The sequence below is a fragment of the Haliotis asinina genome, chromosome 12 (genome assembly GCF_037392515.1).
Source record: "Haliotis asinina isolate JCU_RB_2024 chromosome 12, JCU_Hal_asi_v2, whole genome shotgun sequence".
Taxonomy (NCBI): Eukaryota; Metazoa; Mollusca; class Gastropoda; order Lepetellida; family Haliotidae; genus Haliotis; species Haliotis asinina.
This window is the reverse complement of record NC_090291.1, coordinates 9,045,611-9,061,554: the sequence shown is the minus strand read 5'-3', so window position 1 is coordinate 9,061,554 and position 15,944 is coordinate 9,045,611. Positions and strand designations below refer to the sequence as shown.

Below are 15,944 nucleotides of genomic sequence, written 5' to 3'. Positions count from 1 at the left end.
TAGAATCAGGTTGATGGGGGAAAGTCGAGAGTGATGCTAATCTCAGACGTTAATGACTTTAGTGAAACACATAAGCAATGATATGATGTTGAGAAACCTTTTAACAGTCCCGGCAAACTGTGATTTGGACAGACCATAGGTTTCTTGCACACATCAGGGGCAGCAATGTTGCACCTTCGATGCTTGATGACCTTCCGTGCTAACAAACTGATAAAACCTGGGCGAAATGAGATTCAGACAGATCATTGGTTTCTGGCACACATAGGAGCCACAACTCTGTACTGGAAAATGTTACACCTTTGATGCTTGATGACCCATGTGCCCAGTATTGATATATAGCTGTACATATTTAAAATTAATAAAATTTGCACTATAGCAAGGTCAGATTTCAATATTTACCATTAGTAACAGGTGCACCCGTTACTGGTACTAATAAATCCTCCATCTTATTGCTGTCATAATGTGTTCAAATTTGATAGTAAGTTACTGTAGGTAATATGTTTCTCTTTGTATGTTTCAAGCACAAAATATTTGTATGCATATATGTCAGTAATCATATAACTGAGAATGAAGATTTTTATGGATATCAACTTCTTTATGAGAGAACACAACGTTTCGGAGTTAATGCTTACTCCTTCATCAGGTGATTGAGAAAGGGATACAGAGGTGTATTTATATGTACAGGTAAAACAATAACAAAGTAACAAGTGGAATGAGTTAACGAAAGCTAGTATAAACAAGCACTGATAGGAAGCCGATAGTTAAGATAACAATGATGGAAGCCAATGGTAATGCATTACAGTTGATTGGATATGTTTACATAACATGATTGGGGATAAGGGTGGAAGCCAATGGTGATACATTACGCATGATAGGATGATGTACATAACACACAATAGGGGGTGAGCATGTTTACATGAGGATTGGTGATGTACAAACACAAGTATGTACTCGGGTAGATAGGCTATACATGAATTACATCGATAGAATGTACAGCTTGTTTATACTAGCTTTCGTTAACTCATTCCACTTGTTACTTTGTTATTGTTTTACCTGTACATATAAATACACCTCTGTATCCCTTTCTCAATCACCTGATGAAGGAGTAAGCATTAACTCCGAAACGTTGTGTTCTCTCATAAAGAAGTTGATATCCATAAAAATCTTCATTCTTATGTATTTTCACTTCTAAATGACATTCAAAGACTTCATATAACTGAGATTTATAAATAAAGGTAATGCAAAATTTAAACAGAATCATTCATCGTTTATCATGGGTTCTGGTTCTGCTAATTGTATCTGATATTGAGTACCTGTTTTAAACCTTGCTAAACAAGTATTTATTTTACATTTTACAACCAATGACGTTATTTCATGGTGCAACCAAAATTTTGATGGTGCAGTCACACCTACACTCGGTGCAGGTGCAGGTACTGATTAAAAACAAAACTACATCCTATATATGTGGATGCGTCATCCATAAAACATTTGTTACCTCATTGCTGGATCAACATATCACCGTCATGCCCCTTTTCTTCCTCCAGCATGTTAACTTGATACAAATAACCTTGACTTACTAATAAAACCTATGTGTACAGTTCAGCTGACCAGTAATATAAAACAAGGCTTTCTTGCGATTATTTATCTAGTGGCCATCTGGTTCCATTTAGAAAACATGGTTGTGTGTTAGCCTTTTGACCATGTAAATATTTGGGCTGGATTATTGGGATGAATATTTTTGTGCTGAGGAAAATACTGTGTCAAAACTTTATGTATTGGAAATTAAACACATCTTATCGTTAAATTTATTCTTGTTGCAATAATGGTGTTAGTTAAGAATAACACCTGTCTCTTGCTTACTCACTCACTCACCCACCCATTGAGTCACTCAATTACTTACACTGTTACTCACTCACTCACCCACTCACTCAATCACTTACACACCCACCCGTTCACTCATGCAGCTATTCACTCACTCAATCACTCAATCATTTGCCCACCTATTCACTCATGCAGCTATTCACTCAATCACTCAATCATTTGCCCACCTATTCACTCATGCAGCTATTCACTCACTCAATCACTCAATCATTTGCCCAACTATTCACTCATGCAGCTATTCACTCACTCAATCAGTCGATCATTTGCCCACCCATTCACTCATGCACTCATGCATGGTATGTTTTCACAGATGAAGTTTTGTCAAGGCACAGAGCTGTGGTTGTATGCATGTCTGTTTATGTTTCAATATGGAGCTGTGTTCACGTTGTCATTCAAGATCTGGTTTCAGCCATTATATGAAGACATTAGAAATGTCCCAAATGTACAGAATGTCGAGGCCTAAATCATCTCAGTTTTGTTTCACATGTGTAGATCACAATGACTGAGTGTGAGTTCAGTTTTACTTCACTTTTAGCAATATTCCAACAATATCACAGAGGTAAACACCAGAAATGGGCTTCACACATTGTACCCATGAGGAATCTAACCTGTATCTTTGGCGTTACCCATGAACATGTTCACCACTCATAGAGGCTACCTCACTTGTCTCTAGTGTAAGGTTTCAGGTCATAAACAGTACCATCACATCATCGTTTGCAAGTCGAGGGTTATGCACAACATGTCACTCATCTACAGACTTCAAATGTGTCACAGTGATAATGGTATGGTATCTGCATCGACTCAGCACTATAAAACCAATATCAGTTGGTCTAGAACAAGAAGCCATACAATCGGAAGCATGCATACACTTTTCTTTTTAAGTGCAATAAATATACCTCACCTCACCTCACCTCACCTCACCTCACCTCACCTCACCTCACCTCACCTCACCTCACCTCACCTCACCTCACCCAACTCTTACGGTAAAAAGCTCAGGTGTGCCAATATTTGTATAATCACCTTCTAACCCAGACTAATGCTTAGTCTCTGAATATTTATATATATTTGGACAGAAACAAATAATTGATTTTAAACTGAAAAGAGGTCACAAAGGAATGGGAGATTCAGTACTTAAGGAAATCTAGACTTGCAGCATTTAGGGCTTTTGCTTTGAGGAAAAGGTTAGGGGGATGGGAAAATAATGTGGTTGAGGGACTGTGAGGCAGACTTAACCCTGCTCCTGACTTGCTTCATTTAGGACCTTAATGTTACACAATAGACTGAACAGAGGGGGAAATAATGTGGTTGAGGGACTGGGACAGAAGTGTGACTATCCAAAGATTCAGGAATGATGTTTTCTTCTAAAAGTACATCCCGGTGTGTCACCATACAAAATATTAAGCTAAAAAAGTGTGAACGAATATTTCATACCCAAAATGAACTATACTTTTATTGAAAACTCTTAATATGGAGAATATTTCTATGTCTTGATTTCAAAACCTTATGGAAATGTATAATTTTGTTTTTAGGGGTGAAATTATTGTAATACGTAAGACACAACAGCATAAAGCAGTTAACTGAAACGATGGAGGCCCAAGTCTCAGTTAGAATGACCTTCAGCAAGGTATTGAGCAGTAGTGAGGTCATCTCCACACCATGTAATCCTGTCACAGCATTTCCATATGACCAGCTGGCCATTTTATTAGATTTCATGTTCCACAAGTAATTGGATCACTTTCATGGTCCAGTGGCTGGAGCATCTTCCAAGAGAGCCTTGGTTTGATCCCTACCAAGTAATACCCTCACGGCACTGACCAGTTCTTCATTGTTGCTTTTATCAGATTTCTTGTTACATAAATAATTTGATGATCCTTCCTGGCCCAGTGACAAGGGCATCTTTACAGAGAGTCGAAATTTCAAACAATCATGAGTGAGTGATTACTTTAAGAATGATATTATTTGAAAACGTCTTTGACACCCTTTAGGGTTTCCCTGCTGTAATTATCATATGATGTTATAAATATACATTAGGTTCTCATAACACAGTTTTGTTATGATAGTGATATTCATCATAATTGTTTTTATAAAAATAATGATAATGATTATTTCCATTTTGTTACTAAGTAGTGGTTCGCTTCAAAGGATGGAATTCAAATCCCCACAAGGATACAGTGTGTGAAGCGCATTTCTGCTGTCCACCAACTCACTCACTCACTCACTCACTCACTTGTAGTAGTGGTAGTGCATTCAGCAATATTCCAGCTGTATATAGCAATCATTAAATCTTCGAATTTGGACCAGATGATCCAATGATTGACACCATGAACATCAGTCTATACAATAATGAAGCGTTATTGCATATTCGTCTCTTTTTTTTAATACTACAAATGCTACAGTGAAAGGTTTGGTACTTCACTATCATAAAACACCACTGTCATAGACATACGCTATTACAATATCAATAACATCAGCCACCAAATATGATCTTAATTATTTTTTTTTAAAGTAAATAATTATTTATTTGAAAACTTTTGGGGAAAATCTTCTTTTTTTTTCATGGATGTAGTGAAATAAGTCGAGATTCATCGTAACGAATTTCACTGAAATGTTCAGAAGAGAGAAACATGTTCTCCAGGGATATGCCAGCTGTGTTTTCCTAAACACAACAAAGTTAAGCAGTGATTGCTCTTTTTCAAAGAATTTGTTCAAGTGCCATTTTTAAGTTATTGTTAAAAGTTATCTAAGTGCAACATTTCAGTATAATCTGTAAGTGTTATCCGTTAAAGTCACATTTAAGTGTCAGCTTTTGAGTTAATATTTGATTATCACATTTCTTTACCATTTTAAAGTGGACCAAAGATGTATATGCATCTCTGAGTGGACTAGTGTAAGAGGACCTACCTGGAATGAAGACCATCACAAGCTTTCACATCAATGTCAGATTTCTACAACTGCAATGTCCAGTTAACACATTTCTCTCAAAACTTCAGGAGTGTTGAGAAAGCATTCCATTGTTTCATCATGAAAGTCCCACCTCGACACAGTTCATTAAAGTTTTACTTCTTCACACACTGAAAATAAATGAGTGTCCCAGTCCGTGCTCCACCACCAGCAGAGAGGGGACTGTATCTCCACTAGCTGCCCATCACTGTCATTGTCTCTCAACATATGATCAGGTGACAGTCCCTTGCATTCACTCCACGATGACTGACCGATACAGGGAGGCTGGAGGACTGAAGTGCACTCTCAGGCTCTGCCTCTCACAGTTGCTGACTGGTCTCACATTCTGACTGATTCCACGTTTGTTATAGGCTTTACTCTAGCTTAGCTTAAGCAGTAGGGTGTATTACACTTTGCTGGACCATCCAAAGCCTCAGTGTGCAAGGACAAGCACAGATCGGAAGGAAAGCGGCATGTCCCGAAGTAGGGTTACAGATATGTATCATATTGATGGGATAACAACTAGGGTAGAAGATTATTTAATCAATATCTGTCCTTTCACCTAAAGATATCATTTTCTTTGTTGACTTTTGTTGATTGGAAAATCTCCTGTGTTTAAATCTAAGTTCTTTCGTCATAATATAAGTGAAACCTGCGTCATGTTTGGCTTCTCTCCCAAATTTAGTCGGACTCAGTATAATGTCATTAAATCCAACAATTATGTCCTAAAGTTATTTTTAATTGATCATCATTATTAGCCTTGCTTTTTGTAATCATGCTTGTTATAATTAATTTGATTAATAATTGTTATTATTATATTATTGTTATTATGTTCTTAATGAGTACATTTTTTTTAAAATAGAGATATTCATATTCTAAAACTAAAATCCTTCACTGATTTGGAGCAAGAATTTATTGATTGCTCAGATTTGTACAATTTTCTAAGAAGACAGAGATATTTGAAATTTAAAAATAAAAACACACAGGGTTCTTTTATGGTCTTCAACAGAATGCCTTTATCTGGAAATAAATAGAGCAAAATATTAGCAGTTCATCCCAATTTTTTTAATTTTATATTTTGTACACAGTTTATGAAATAAGCATTTGTGTTTATTAAGTGCCGCATTATCCATTTTTTACTGTAGCTTTATGTTTCATAAATACAAGTATCCATGAAATGTGGCTAAGAATTTGTTTTCTGCAACCCATGCTGTGATATGAGATGACTAACAAGACATGGTTTTTAGACTCAATACTTTGGTTGACACATGTCAACATATCCCAGGTATGTAAATCGATGCTCATGAATGTTGATCACTGTATTGTCTGGTCCAGACTTGATTATATACAGACTGGTATCAAATAGTTGTATAATTGTCATGTACAGTGAACAAATATGTAAATTAGAGAATAGGCGCAACTAGAGAGTTGAGTGGCACATTGAATGGATGGGGTGACACATGGAAATAATGAGGTGTCACATGGGAAGGATGGGCTGACACATGGGGAGGATGGGGGGACACATGGAGAGAATGAGATGACACACAGAGAGGGTGGGGTGATGCATGGAGAGGATGGGGTGACGTGGAAAGGATGGGGTGACATGTGGAGAGGATGGGGTGACACATGGAGAAGATAGGAGTAACACATGGAGAGGATGGGGTGACACATGGAGAGGGTTGGAGTGACACATGGGGAGATGGGGTGACACATGGAGAGAATTCGGTAATGCATGGAGAGGTTTGAGTGACACATGGAGAGAGTGGGGTGACACATGGAGAGGATGGGGTAACACATGGGAACAATGGGGTAACACATGGAAACAATGGGGTAACACATGGAGAGGATGGGGTGATGCATGGAGAGGATGGGGTGATGCATGGAGAGGATGGGGTGACATGTGGAAAGGATGGGGTGACACGTGGAGAGGATGGGGTGACACATGGAGAGGATATGAGTAACACATGGAGAGGATGGGGTGACACATGGGGAGATGGGGTGACACATGGAAAGAATTTGGTAGCGCATGGAGAGGTTTGAGTGACACATGGAGAGGGTGAGGTGACACATGGAGAGGATGGGGTAACACATGGAGAGGATGGGGTGACACATGGAGAGGATGGGGTAACACATGGAGAGGATGGGGTGACATATGGAAACAATGGGGTAACACATGGAGAGGAAGGTGTGACACTTGGAGAGGATGGGGTAACACATGGAGAGGATGAGGTGACACATGGAAACAATGGGGTAACACATGGAAACAATGGGGTAACACATGGAGAGGATGGGGTGATGCATGGAGAGGATGGGGTGATGCATGGAGAGGATGGGGTGACATGTGGAAAGGATGGGGTGACACGTGGAGAGGATGAGGTAACACATAGAAACAATGGGGTAACACATGGAGAGGATGGGGTGATGCATGGAGAGGATGGGGTGATGCATGGAGAGGATGGGGTGACATGTGGAAAGGATGTGGTGACACGTGGAGAGGATGGGGTGACACATGGAAACAATGGGGTAACACATGGAAACAAGGGGGTAACACATGGAGAGGATGGGGTGATGCATGGAGAGGATGGGGTGATGCATGGAGAGGATGGGGTGATGCATGGAGAGGATGGGGTGACATGTGGAAAGGATGGGGTGACACGTGGAGAGGATGGGGTGACACATGGAAACAAGGGGGTAACACATGGAGAGGATGGGGTGATGCATGGAGAGGATGGGGTGATGCATGGAGAGGATGGGGTGACATGTGGAAAGGATGGGGTGACACGTGGAGAGGATGAGGTGACACATGGAAACAATGGGGTAACACATGGAAACAATGGGGTAACACATGGAGAGGATGGGGTGATGCATGGAGAGGATGGGGTGACACGTGGAGAGGATGGGGTGACACATGGAGAGGATATGAGTAACACATGGAGAGGATGGGGTGACACATGGGGAGATGGGGTGACACATGGAAAGAATTTGGTAACGCATGGAGAGGTTTGAGTGACACATGGAGAGGGTGAGGTGACACATGGAGAGGATGGGGTAACACATGGAGAGGAAGGTGTGACACATGGAGAGGATGGGGTAACACATGGAGAGGATGGGGTGACACATGGAAACAATGGGGTAACACATGGAGAGGAAGGGATGACACATGGAGAGGATGGGGTGACACATGGAGAGGATGGGGTAACACATGGAGAGGGTTGGAGTGACACATGGAGAGGAAGGGTGACATGGAGAGGGTTGGATTAGGTCATGTGTTATATTCAGGCTGGAATTTTTAAGAAAGTGCATTTGGATTTCAGTTACTACTTGTTCCCCTTGAAACAGACCTCTTTACAGCATTAATTAGACAAACAATGCATGGTCATGAGATAAATGTATTCATTAGACTAGCTGGTAATGGCTGCGACATTACCGAGGACCAATTCTTGTGTCATGTCAGGTGTGCTTGTTTGGAGGTATTGGACCATAAACTAAAGAACATTAGATCACACGTCTCCATGTGACCAGGGAGGCGGTTGGGTACCCGAGTGATTAATGATTAAAGACCTGGGGTCAGTGCCCATCATAGATACAATGTGTAAAGAACATTTCTGGTGGCCTCACTAAGATATTGATGGAATATTCCTAAAAGCAGCGCACTTACTCATCTGAAAAGGGGCATGGTTGGAACATTGTGATTCCCGGTGTAGAGTTATGTCCCTTGGCACACTAGGATCCTGTGATTAAATGCTGAAATCCTGATTCTTCCTGATAGTATTTCTGGGTTTGGCAACTCTACCTATGCTTGCACTTTTTACAAACTTGTGAATACTTTTAAATGCATCAAGTTGGGCCTTCCAACAACTACATTAACCCATCCAGGTGTCATATGACTAGAATATTCTTCAGGAATTAATCCAACTCATTCACTCACGCACTTGACCACCACTTGCTTATGTGTAGTTAATAATTTGCTGGAAAAGACTGGTGTCAATTTGTTGTATTCTTGCAAAGTGCAGCCTTAAACAATTAACGAACAAATATGTAAATTGGTAAATAGAACAAACAATAGAATGTGAGGTAGGCCTTTGGTGGCATACAAGGCAGGTTTGATAAACTTTGCTAATTTACTTGTGCTTAAAGGATGTTTAAATTAGTTCTTAGGCCAGACCAATTTTATTTCTTGTTTTTGCAGATTTTTTTCCTCAAAAAAAAAGGTAAAGGGAAGGAAAAGCAAATAAAAATAAAATCACCAGTCAATGTAATATTCCATCTACATGCTAAAAGTATTTTACTTTTGGCAATTTATGAAGTGTATATGAGACAAAATGCAATCTAAAAAATATTTTCTTGTAGGTTTACATTTTGGCCTATGAGAACATTAGGATTTTATGTTTTGAGTAGGGAAATGTAATTTTTACTTTTTTTTCCCTATTCTTAAAAAAATATGACCAACAGATACATGAAACAAGAAATAATACTGGTCTGTCCTTTCATAATTTTAAAAAAGTTCAAAAAACTCTAAGTCCCAAAATCATCGTGAACTTGGTTACCAATTCTCGTGACTCCGTTAGCTAGAATTACAGAGGTATTTTAACTACGTACCCAACCAAAACCAAGTGAAAAGTCTTTGAAATATCTAGAAACTTTGTACTTTCTGTTTATATTGAAAATAAGCTGAAAAATAGTCAAAAAAACATTATTAAAGGCTCAATGTCATTCTAATTTCTCTAAAAGTTCATAAATTCATTATTGCTCTCAATCATACTATCATCCCTCCGGGAAGCTACCATATACTTTATTCCAAAACAAATTACGTGTTTAAATTACAATGTCAAATTAGAAGTCGAATGAGTTAATGCAATATTGTATTAACAACACTGCATGCGACAGTTTTCGATGCACAGAGCAAATCTGCGTAGGTGTTTGCCTCAAAATGTTAATTACTGTACTGATCTCAGGCAGGTCAAAATGGAAAATATTAGTCTTTGTTGCATCAGGAGGAATCGAAAGTGAGTGCTCATGCCCCCAGTACGTGAAATATGGACCAAAATATTGTTGAAAAAGTGTGACATTGTGCCTTTAAACTGTATGTTGAGAGAAGTATGAAAGTGCTTTATATTAAAAATACCTTCACTGCTCAGACAATATATTGGCTGAAAAAAAAATTGTTCAAGTCATGCACAAACTTTAAAATTAAGTGTTATTGTTATCCTGATAGTAAAATATACCTTCTCTGCTCATAAGACATCTTGGATTTAAAAAGAATGTTTTATGCACTCACTTACCTCTTCTTTGATTGATGGTATGACTCAACTGTATTAGTCAGAAAATGTTAACAGTTCTTGCATTATATTTTCTGGGCAAATGCACTGAATGCGTAGGAAACCTAACACAGTAAAAAGAATGTCTATGCAAGACTGATCAGATATCTAATTACAACCATTTCTTCTGAAAGCGAATATTTGAGAAGGAATATTATGAAAACTACTTGAGAAAACATTGAATTTTGGAATGATCTCAATTAATAGGTGAAAAACGAAGCTTTCTTGATGTTTTGGACCATATGAAAGACATAAAACAATTTCTACTGACTATTCTTGTCTTGTATTCACAATATAACTTTATTCCAAATGGCCGAATATGTCCGTTATGTCTTCCAGTAAATAATGTATGTGTTGAAAGAAAAAAGTTTTCATGAAAACTTTGTTTCAAAAGGTGGTATACAGGATTTTATAACATATTTCTTAAGGAATCAAGCTGTATACTATCCCATTCAAAGATGGATACTAGATCTTCCCTCAGATATGACTGGAAAATTGGGGACAGATAAATCTCATCTCCCACAAATGTAACATTTCCTCAATGCAAAAATGGTTCCTTGAGGGTATGTTTCATAACGTTGCTATACAAAATGAGATACAACGAATGATTGCTTGCAGATTTTGCACATGAATAAGAAAGACTGTTTGTGAAATTTTCAAAAGTGAGAACTTGCAGTTGAAATCAAACACAAAACTGAAAAGAATAATGTCTCCAAAATTGACAAATTCCTTGGTTTTGAAATAAGTGATTTGTTTGTCTCATATGTACGTTTAAACCAAACCTGTTGAGGTCAAACATTTTGGAAATTATACAATAATTCCAACTTGCCAAACAAAAGGGATCTAGTTTGTACTTCAGAGACAGAAATATAGCGTAACCTCAATATAAAAGAAACCTATGACAATGGGTCCAAATCCAGTTTCTAAGACCTGCATGTCTTCAGGCTTTTCTTTCACATTACACTGATTTCTCTGGAAGGCTGTTTAATACAGCCCCAAACCAACTCACTCACCCATACAACCACTCAACCACTCACTCAACCAACCACTCACTTACTCAACCACTCAACTACTCACTCAATCACTCACTCAACCACTCACTCAACCACTCACTCAACCACTCACTCAATCACTCACTCAACCACTCACCAAACCACTCACTCAACCACTCACCCACTCAACCACACACTCAACCGCTCACTCAATCCCTCACCCAGCCACTCACATAACCACTCACTCAACCATACACTCACTTACTCAACCACTCAACTACTCACTCAACTGCTCAACCACACACTCAACCACTCACTCAACCACTCACTCAACCACTCACTCAACCACTCACCCAACCACTCACTCATCCACTCACCCAATCACACACTCAACCACTCACTCAACCACTCACTCAATCACTTACTCAATCACTCAATCAATCACTCACTCAACCACTCACTCAACCACTCACTCAATCACTTACTCAACCACTTACTCAATCACTCACTCAATCACTTACTCAATCGCTCACTCAACCACTTACTCAATCACTCACTCAACCACTCACTCAATCACTCAATCACTCACGTAACCACTCACTCAACCACTCACTCAACCAGTCACTCAATCACTTACTCAATCACTCACTCAATCACTCACTCAATCACTCAACCACTCAACCACTCACCCACTCAACCACACACTTAACCACTCACCCAACCACTCACTCAACCACTCACCCAACCACTCACTCGACCACTCACTCAACCACTCACCCAACCACTCACTCGACCACTCACTCAACCACTCATTCAACCACTCAATCACTCAGTCACTCAACCACTCAACCACTCACTCAACTGCTCACTCAACCACTCACTCAACTGCTCGCTCAATCACTCAGCCTCTCTCCTAGCCTTTCACTCAACCACTCAACCACTCAACCACACACTACTTGTGTTCAACACAGGTGTTTTTATGCCAGAAGTGTAACTTGTAATTGGGAAAATATGACGATGTTTGTGAGCAACAATTACCTTGAAAAACATAAGTGGATGTTGTAAAAAAGCTGCTAAACAGATGTTAAGAACTTCTAGGGAAACCTTCCAAGACTGTAGACATGTTAGCATTATGTTGCCAATCTGAAAAATGAGCTGAATTCAAAGGAAGATGTAGGTCTAATCAAATTCACCTGCAGCACATTCAGCTGTATGTGGATGTATGTCAACTCTATGTATCAGTTGTAGGCACATTCAACTGTATGTATCAGTTTCAGGCGCATTCAACTGTATGTATCAGTTGTCGGCACATTCAACTGCAGGCACATTCAGCTGTAAGCACATTCAACTGCAGGCACATTCAACTGCAGGTACATTCAGTTGTAGGCACATACAACTGTAGGCACATTCAACTGCACATTCAACTCCAGGCGCATTCAACTGTAGGTACATTCAACTGCATGCACATTCAACTGTAGGCACATTCAAGAGTCAATAATAGACACGCCCCGTGAAGGTCACGGGGTAGAATAGGCCTTCAGCAACCCATGCTTGCCATAAAAGGCGACTCAGCTTGTCGTAAGAGGCGACTAACGGGATTGGGTGGTCAGGCTCACTGACTTGGTTGGCACATGTCTTCGGTTCCCAATTGCGCAGATCGATGCTCATGTTGTTGATCACTGGATTGTCTGGTCCAGACTCGATTATTTACAGACCGCCGCCATAGCTGGAATATTGCTGAGTGCGGCGTAAAACTAAACTCACTCACTCACTCACTCAATAATACACAATGAACTGTATGTATATTCATTTGTATACACATTCAACTGACGGCACAATTAACTGTAAGCACATTCAACTGAAGGCACAATTAACTGTAAGCACATTCAACTGAAGGCACAATTAACTGTAAGCACATTCAACTGAAGGCACAATTAACTGTAAGCACATTCAACTGAAGGCACAATTAACTGTAAGCACATTCAACTGAAGGCACAATTAACTGTAAGCACATTCAACTGAAGGCACAATTAACTGTAAGCACATTCAGCTACAGGCACATTCAACTGTAGGTACATTCAACTGTAGGTACATTCAACTGTGGGTACATTCAACTGTAGGTACATTCAACTGTGGGTACATTCAACTGCAGGCACATTCAACTGTAGGTACATTCAACTGTAGGTACATTCAACTGTAGGTACATTCAACTGTGGGTACATTCAACTGTAGGTACATTCAACTGCAGGCACATTCAACTGCAGGCACATTCAACTGTAGGTACATTCAACTGTGGGTACATTCAACTGTAGGCACATTCAACTGCAGGCACATTCAACTGTAGGTACATTCAACTGTAGGTACATTCAACTGTGGGTACATTCAACTGTGGGTACATTCAACTGTGGGTACATTCAACTGCAGGCACATTCAACTGTAGGTACATTCAACTGTAGGTACATTCAACTGTAGGTACATTCAACTGTGGGTACATTCAACTGTAGGTACATTCAACTGTGGGCACATTCAACTGTAGGCACATTCAGCTGCAGGCACATTCAACTGTAGGCACATTCAATTGTAGGCACATTCAACTGTAGGCACATTCAACTGTAGGCACATTCAACAGTCAATAATAGACACAATGAACTGTATGTATAATCATTTGTATACACATTCTACTGAAGGCACAATTAACTGTAAGCACATTCAGCTGTAAGCACATTCAACTGTAGGCACATTCATCTGTAAGCACATTCAGCTACAGGAAGAGGCAGCCGTCCAAATATTGACTCATGCAAATCAACTAGACCTACCATCTGCATTGGATTTTGCAGTTGGAATGTTAGTATCAAGTTGTTTTGTAGGTTGTTCACAATCTCTTCTTTTAAATGTGTTTTCAATTCTGAATGATTTTACACACCAGTATGAAGACATCCTCTGCCTTGTCAGCATTTAGTAAAGAGTAGCATTTTGTTGGCATGTACTAAGATCATAGCAGACATCAGAGAGTAGTGGCTATTTCTTTTCATCCCAGTGACAAAACAAACACAAGTAACTGAAGACGTACTGAATACCTTTATGCCAATTGTAATGGTTCTCTTGTGTTTTTCCATGTGTCAAAGGACAGTAGAAACTCCTTGTGGTTAAAGCATTGGCTTGTCACGCCAAAGACGTGTCAAGTTCGATTCCCGGCAAAGGTACAATGTGTGAAGGTATTTCATGAATATTGCTAAAAGTGGCATAAAACCAAACTCACACCTTTTGCTAAAGTGGCACAGGAAGTTCGTTCTGTAATTCACTAGGCAGAGTTCTGTCTCTTTGGCTTTCCAGAAACAAATGGTGGAAGGTTCAAGTCCTGTTGCATCCTGATTATACTTCTAGGTTAGTCACAGAAGTTGAAACCAGACCTTCTTTCCACAGCAAGCAGAAACATGGTGTAACTGGAAAACAAAAATATGTTATACACAAATTACTCAAACCTCTTAGATGCAACCCTCTAATTTTATTTATCTGGGTCAGTTGAAGAGTAATTGTCTTCAAACTTATGAATGAGAACTGTTTATTAGAAGCATCTGTTTGCTAGCTTGTTGTTGCCAGACTGAGAGAAATGCATCAAGATGTGACAAATTTATAACAAATAATGTACTTGTATATTCATATGATCAACAAGGAGTAGGTGGGCATATAAAAATGAAATACCACCTGTTTTATTGTGGCTTTCGAAATGCAGTCCTTTGAAACAATAAATCAAGCAACTGAAGATTTGCAACCTTTGATCAAATATTTTGACAGAATTACGGGTAACCTTATTTTTCATACTCCTTGCATATATAGTGTGAAATTTACTGAGAAAGTCAAATCAGTTTGGCGGTGTGTCAACTAAAACTCTCTCTAGTGTATGAAAACATTCCCATCCCTATCAATAATCTTAGGAAGGAATCCCCAGGACCAGTAGGGGATAAATCTTTGCACAAGAAGTTTGAAATACTCAATCCTAGTTTGACATGTCATGTGTCCGGAAGGCATGAATTCCACTTCCTGAACAGCAAATCTTGTGGACATGATGAATATTTCTGCTAAACCTTGAACAAATGAATATTAGGTCGGCACAACTTTTGAGTCGTTATTGCAAATTGGTCGTGATGTTCCTCAGTAGAAGAAAGATGGGTAAAGTTCCTGAATTGAGATAATTGGATGCCTTGGTTAATGTGTAGAAGTGATTTAGTTTGTATGTGTTGAGTCAGAAGTGAAACTGAAGGGTGCATGGATGTGTGTATCTTTGGTTCAACCTTTTTTTAAAAGAGTTCATTTCTTGGATCCATGTATACTCTTGTGATGGGGCAGTGGGGTAGCCTAGTAGTTAAAGTGTTTGCTTGTCACGCTTCAAATCCCTAAATGGGTACAATGTGTGAAGCCCATTTCTGGTGTCAATTGCTGTGATATTGCTGTGATATTGCTGGAATATTGCTAAAAGCCGCTAATGAAACTAAAGTCAGTCATTAAATCACAACCATGGTAATGAGTTTGAATCTGAGTGTTCAATTTTTTTTGTTCCTGGTGTGTGTGTACTGCTTAACTGCTCTTGTTTGGGGTTTCAACAATAAATAATATGCGTGAATGTTCCTGTCACATATTTAATATGGGAAAGATAGTCATAGAGACATCAGACAGGTTGACCTTTAAACAACACTTTGTGTTTTACATCCATCTTAGGTTTTATTATTGATACAAATCTATTAATTAACAGTTTGACAATTGAGAGTGGAACAGTCTAGTCACACATGGAACATTACTCTTTGTGAACCCATGA

At 39.2% G+C, this 15,944-nt stretch overlaps 2 protein-coding genes across 2 annotated transcripts in view; both read left to right on the top strand.

Moving 5' to 3' along the window:
• Nucleotides 1–15,944, top strand: part of LOC137259027 (probable ATP-dependent RNA helicase DHX35) — a 113,313-nt gene that overhangs the window by 70,641 nt on the left and 26,728 nt on the right. The gene's annotated exons all lie outside the window — the stretch shown is intronic.
• LOC137258579 (heterogeneous nuclear ribonucleoprotein M-like) lies at nt 6,676–7,999 on the top strand. Its single transcript, XM_067796288.1, is given in 4 exon segments — nt 6,676–6,778; nt 7,209–7,260; nt 7,516–7,617; nt 7,897–7,999. Coding segments are annotated over 4 exon segments (360 nt in total).